A 6,528-nucleotide genomic window follows, 5' to 3' on the forward strand; every position below is an offset into this window, starting at 1 on the left:
AAACAAATCAAATTCTTAGGTGCAAGCGTCTCTGATTGAAATGTTGAAATTCAAATACTACTTTAATTTATATAAAATCGCTGCAACACCTATATGACCTACTTCATGTTATTTTAATAATTGTCGACTATTTACGTTTGAATTATTTTCCTTATTTTCATTTCAATCGATAACACAGCAGTAGTCCCTTCTAATAATTTATAAATTAAATGTATATAACTTGCAGTTGTAGTTAAGCATGTGACAATTTAAAGGTATGGTAACGCCAAGAAAACATGCTCGATAACCAATAAGTCGCACGTATCGGACATGCTCTAAATTTGACAGTTTTTCCGCTAGGTGGCTTTACAGCGGGCGCAGAGTAAAGTCTCAGACGTGCGAGTAGTCAAATTTTTTCTATACGTGAAAATAATCCAAGTGCAAATAACCCAAAAAACGCAACACAATGGCTGCTAGATTTATACAGAAAATTGTAAGACCATAAGAGAGTTTAACAAAGTATTATTAACAGCTTGCCAAATTAGTTAAGCAAACGTTGTGTACCGCGATTGCCAACCCTTTCGCAATTCTCCTTCTTCGCCTTCTCCCCCGCATACACACAGACACACTCACACACATGCAATATTTGCCCATTTGTGATTACGTGCGACCTTCTAGGGGGGAGAAGAAACAAAAAGGAATAACTAATAATAATACATCATGAACTAACTTTCTGATTTTGTTCTTAACTTAAACCCCCAACGTGCAAACAACAAAAACAACACATTACGCAAAAAATATATTTGGCAGTTGCAGCAATTGGGTTTTCAGGCGGCGCCCGAGTCAACGTCCTTGGCCGGAGCAACAATTAAAGCCAAGGTGCGTGCACTTCCAACAGCATCAATAACAACAGAAACAACAATCTTTGGCCAAAAACGGGGAGCGCAAGAAAGACAAGCAACTGCTTCGTTTACATAACACACCGCGTGAATGAGGGAGGGGGCGGGGGGTGATAGATGACTGCCTACATAGGCTAAGACTTTGTTAGTTGCAAAACCAGAAAAAAAACCGATTCAAGTTTCGTTGATTTAGGAAAACAAACACCCTTATAAATTAAATTCTTTAGCTTATCAGTTTCCACATTTCGCACGGGTTGCATAAATAGCGATGGCAACGCTGCCGTCTGCCTTCCTGCCCGCCTTGCCAGACGCGCGCTTAACCTCAACTAACGATTGGCTGCAGCGCCGCCGCTGCTTCCTTTTGCATGCGCGAGATGTCGCTTATGTAACCAGACATCTGGCAACCTGATAGATAGTCGCTATGGCTCTGCATATTGTGACCTGTGTCGTTGATGTTTATTGAGATTGTGATTAATTTGCATTTGTTTGGTTGCAGGTAAACACAAAGCCCACTGCCACTCGCGGCTATGCATCCGGAGCTCGAAAGGTAACACTCATACCCGGCGATGGAATCGGCCCAGAGATCTCTGCTGCAGTGCAAAAAATTTTCACTGCCGCCAGTGTACCCATCGAGTGGGAAGCCGTTGATGTAACGCCCGTGCGTGTAAGTCTTTAATCATTTGATTTTTGAATTTTTTTTTTTGAATACGGCGCGTAAAAACCTGCTATCAATTAGTAATCGATATTATCGAAAACTAAAAAGTTCATTATGCTAGACTTACTGGCAACTTTGGTAGTCACTTGCCCGCCCCTATGCACAAAGATGGCAGCGCTGTGAAAATTTGAATATCAATTTTAAACATTTTACTACGCAGGGTCCCGATGGCAAATTCGGCATACCCCAGGCGGCCATCGATTCGGTCAACACTAATAAGATCGGCCTTAAAGGACCCCTGATGACGCCTGTTGGTAAGGGCCATCGTTCACTTAACCTGGCGTTGCGCAAAGAATTCAATTTGTATGCCAACGTGCGTCCCTGCCGCAGTCTGGAGGGTTATAAGACCCTCTATGATGATGTCGATGTGGTCACAATTCGTGAGAACACTGAAGGTGAATACTCTGGCATCGAGCATGAGATTGTGGATGGAGTAGTCCAGAGTATTAAGCTCATTACCGAGGAAGCGTCGATGCGTGTGGCTGACTATGCCTTCCAATATGCCAAGAATAATAATCGCAAAAAGGTGACCGTGGTACACAAGGCGAACATTATGTAAGTAGTAGAACTATTATCTAGGTAGACATATCAATTTTTCATTTGACAGGCGTATGTCGGATGGTTTGTTCCTGCGTTGCGTGCGCGATACAGCGAAAAAGTATCCGGAAATTCAGTTCGAAGAACGCTACTTGGACACGGTGTGCCTTAACATGGTGCAGAATCCAGGCAAATACGATGTTCTGGTAAGTGGCAATTAATCGATACTCTAATCGAAAACGAGTGGTTTAATTTGAAATTTATAAACGGGCTGGCAACACTTCTATTCAATAAATCGATACTATCTGTTGTTTTTTAAATTGCTAAACTTGCTGGCAGCACTTGTCAGTAAAATCTACGTTAATTGCCCGCCAAAGATGGCAACGCCTTTCAAATTTAAAATATTTCGTTGTCTAACTAATCTCTCTTTCTCTCCCTTTCTCTAACTGTGCAGGTCATGCCCAATTTGTATGGTGATATTCTATCTGATATGTGCGCCGGCCTGGTCGGTGGTCTTGGCCTAACGCCTTCGGGCAATATGGGCTTGAATGGTGCTCTATTCGAATCGGTGCATGGCACAGCGCCCGATATTGCGGGCAAGGATTTGGCAAATCCAACAGCTCTGCTATTATCTGCTGTCATGATGCTGCGTCACATGGAGCTTAATTCGTATGCCGATAAGATTGAACGCGCCGCGTTCGAGACCATCAAGGAGAGCAAATATCTAACGGGCGATCTCGGTGGCAAGGCCAAGTGCTCTGAATTCACAAACGAGATTTGCGCCAAGCTCTAAATAGCCCAAGTATTCGACGACAAACTACAACAACTATTTCGGTAGAGTGATCAAAAATCAATAACAAGAAGTAGAAGTGGAAGAATAAGAAGAAAACGAAGTAGAGCTTAAAGCAATTAAGCACTCGCTGCTCAAACCAAATAGCAACAACAACAATAAACACTCAAACATCAGCAACAACAACAACAAACCAAAATTGTGTAGCCCGATCGTTTTTAATATTCATTTTATGAAGTTAAATTTAATTATTTACGCAAACCAAGTATTTTTTGTTATTTTCGAATATTGCAAACTTTTTAATTAATATTCACATCGAATCAGTTGAAACAGTGCAACAACATCTTTGCATGTATAAAAAAAATTTCAAGTATTTATTTGTTGCCATCCAAAATGAAAATTTCAATTATAGTTTATATATATATTAATGTATATATGTATATCAGCCACGAAAGTAATTCTAATTAATTATTATTTATTGTGTTTAGACATCATTTTTTTCTTTTAATTCCTTTCCGCGTGCGTTTTTTGTTATGTTTAAACAAATTGTAAAAAGGAAGAAACAATTAGAATCAAAGTTAATCTGAAAGTTGAGTGCATTGAAAACCACAACAATAATAATAATAATTATATAGTATAATAAATGAATAATTATATTTGAAAACCAATAAGAAACAACTAATTATATAGCACATTGTTTATTCATTCGAATGCAATTGTTATTTTTTAATTGTTTATTTAATCAGGCGTACAAACCGAATGTCATTCAATTTGTTGAAAATTCAATAAAAAATATATTAAAAAAGAAGATTCGAGCATTTAACGTTGCAAAGGAGTTGTAATACGATAATATAACAGTAGCACAGTATAACAGTAGAACAGTATGACAATAGCATAGAACTAGAGATGGAGGATAGGGTGAGGGAGACGAAGTGAATTAAGTAACAATAGAGAGACACTAAATACGATAAACGATATCGAAATACGAAATACATATACGATATACGAGAGACTAGCTATAAGAGTTAAACATACGATAAACGAGATGCGAATAACGTATGAGATACTTGGTGTAAGATGCTAAGGACGGCATAGAGATACGATATACGAGATACGATATACGATATAGAATGCAGGAGATAGAGATACGATATACAACACAGAGGTACTACAGAGGCGGTACTTGATATGATATACGATATAAAAGACAAGACATAAGAGATAAAGATACGATATACACGATTTGATACTCGAGACAGATGCAGAGCTAAGTGAAACAATTTCCAATCCGATGTCTCCTATTTGTCTCTTGATTAGACGAAAATCCCAACATTTATTCAAGAACCTAAACTTAAATCAAAATCTTACAGATTAATAGAGCTTAAGATGATTTCTATTCACTATATTAAACTATATACATATACATATATATATATATATACATATATATATATATGTATGTATGTATATATATCTGCAGTGTTCAGTCTTCACTCTCCCATTATCCAGTCTCCGATTCTGGCCCCATTAGTCATCCTTGGCATCCCAGACAATGGATACGGAATGCGGCGGAGAGAACGGTATAAGATCGATGTTGCTGATGGGCAGGACGTGCTTGCCCAGCTCGGTGTGCTCGAAGAGAGTGCGTCCGTTGAGCACGTAGATGCAGTTGCTGTTCGCATAGAAGAAGATGTTGATTTCCGGCTTGTGGGACATCTCCAGGATCTGCTCGTTGGCTAGCACGATCTCCGTATTGGCAATGGTCAATGAGATGCGCGTTGGCTCGCCAAAGATGTTGATGCCGCTGTGCTGCTGCTGCTGCTGCTGGTGCTGCTCCATGGGTATTGTGTGTGAGTGGAATTCCATTTGCACGCGTTCACGCCGGCCCACGCACATAATGTTCCATTCCGCGTCCGGCACCAGCTCAATGCCCAGCTGGCAATCGGAGTTGTTCAGAAGTTCAGCCACATCTGCGCCCGTCTCCTCCTGGATCATTTGCTTGACGTGCTCCGCCAGAGCGCTATAGGGAAAGATGTGCACATAGTTCTCCGTTAGCTGCAAGCCATCGGGCAGCTGTTCCAGCAGCTTGCTGTTTAAGCCATTGATTATCAACGGCGGTCCCGCCATCGGCTGGTAGCCCGCATTGTTCAAGGCATCGTAGATGCGATACTCGTTGCCGGCGATGCGCGCGAAGCACAGACGCAGCACATCCACTGTCGAGCTGGTGGTCAGTGGCGCAACTACTGTCCACGGGCTTGAGATGGCCACTTGTTGCACGTACAGTTGGTCCTGCTGCAGCTGCTTCTCCGCCTGCTGCACCTCCTCCAGTTGCGTCCGCTCGGCCTCCTCGTCCTCCTCATACCCATCCAGCTGAGCTAGCTCCATCTCGATTTCCACATAGGACTCTTCCATTATAACCGACTGTGGTATATGCTCAATCAAGTCCTGTTCATCTGCTGAGCTCCATCCCAGCTCCAGTTCCTGTTCCTGCTGCAGCTGCTGCTGCTGCTGCCGCTCTTGCTGCTGTTGCACCTCCACCACCTGCTGCTGCTCCACTAGCTGTTCCTGTGGCTGCTGCAGCTGCTGTAGCTGCTGCTGCTGCTGCTGATGCTGATGCTGCTGATCCAGCGGCTCCTGGCCGACCACATCGAGCACATCCATTATATCTGCATCCAGATCCCAGCTGATGTCCCAGCTGTTCACATCGCCAATCTCTAAGAGCATATCGACGGCTGCGTTATCCTCCTCATCCAGAGGTGTTAATTCCGAAGACATTCTCACTACCTCTTTCTCTCTCTAACTACAGGGTATACAGGCTGTGTATACTCTATTAATACTACTTATACAGGGTATATTTATTACTTGCTTCTGCTCCTTTACTTCTGTTCTTACAGGGTATATAGAGTAGGTAGGAGAATTCGATTTTCTTCCTCTGCCTATCCGCTCTTGTGCTTATCTTACAGGGTATATAGCGCACATATATGTTTTAACTTGCTGCTGGCTCACTTCTTTCGCTCTTCTTACGGGGTATAGAGAGTAAGTATCCAAAATATATTCTATATACAGGGTATCGCAGCTATTATTAGCACTCGTCTACCTTTAGCTGCTCGACACTTCGTCTTCCGCTATTATAATTACAGGGTATATAGAGTTCGCACGCAAGCTATTCTATATGTACAGGGTATATACTTCGCGGTTGCAAGAGCTTTTTACTTGGTTTTCTTACAGCTTCTTCTCGGCTCCTCTTCGTACAGGGTATGTATACTGACTATCCAAGGTATTCTATCTATATATACAGGGTATATATAAAGTGCGTATAAACGTTATCTGAGCTCAATTGCACTTTGGGAATTTATCGTTTTCTTCGGCTTGCCGCGCTGTTCGTTCTCTTCTTTAGCCTCTTCTTGCTTCTCTTCCTTTGGTACTTTGCCAAGTTCCTATTTTTCGTTTGCTTAAAGATTATATTTATTTTTGTTTTCCTTATTATTGTCGATTTTTCTTATAAGCATTATTATTTTTGTTTGGCTCTCGTATTGAGAGCTGTCAAAGCAACTTTGATTGCCAATGCTCAGGACCCAAAATCCAGGCATTGGAACACGTGGAATCGG

General features: G+C 41.7%; 1 protein-coding gene across 2 annotated transcripts; it reads left to right on the forward strand.

The window, feature by feature from the left end:
• The first annotated feature begins 316 nt into the window (after positions 1-316).
• Positions 317-3,123, forward strand: LOC111603491 (probable isocitrate dehydrogenase [NAD] subunit alpha, mitochondrial). 2 transcript variants are annotated; one of them, XM_023321491.2, is made up of 6 exons: positions 317-472; positions 790-858; positions 1,375-1,542; positions 1,754-2,148; positions 2,201-2,336; positions 2,585-3,123. In XM_023321491.2, the coding sequence occupies exons 1-6, from the start codon at positions 446-448 to the stop codon at positions 2,921-2,923; spliced, it is 1,134 nt and encodes a 377-aa protein (XP_023177259.1). In that variant the 5' UTR covers positions 317-445; the 3' UTR covers positions 2,924-3,123. The 2 variants fall into 2 exon arrangements, with proteins under 2 accessions (XP_023177259.1, XP_023178077.1); XM_023322309.2 differs by lacking the exon at positions 790-858.
• The last annotated feature ends 3,405 nt before the right edge of the window (positions 3,124-6,528 follow it).

The sequence above is a fragment of the Drosophila hydei genome, unplaced genomic scaffold, assembly GCF_003285905.1.
Source record: "Drosophila hydei strain 15085-1641.00,03,60 unplaced genomic scaffold, DhydRS2 tig00000296-arrow-arrow-pilon, whole genome shotgun sequence".
In the NCBI taxonomy this organism is placed as follows: domain Eukaryota; kingdom Metazoa; phylum Arthropoda; class Insecta; order Diptera; family Drosophilidae; genus Drosophila; species Drosophila hydei.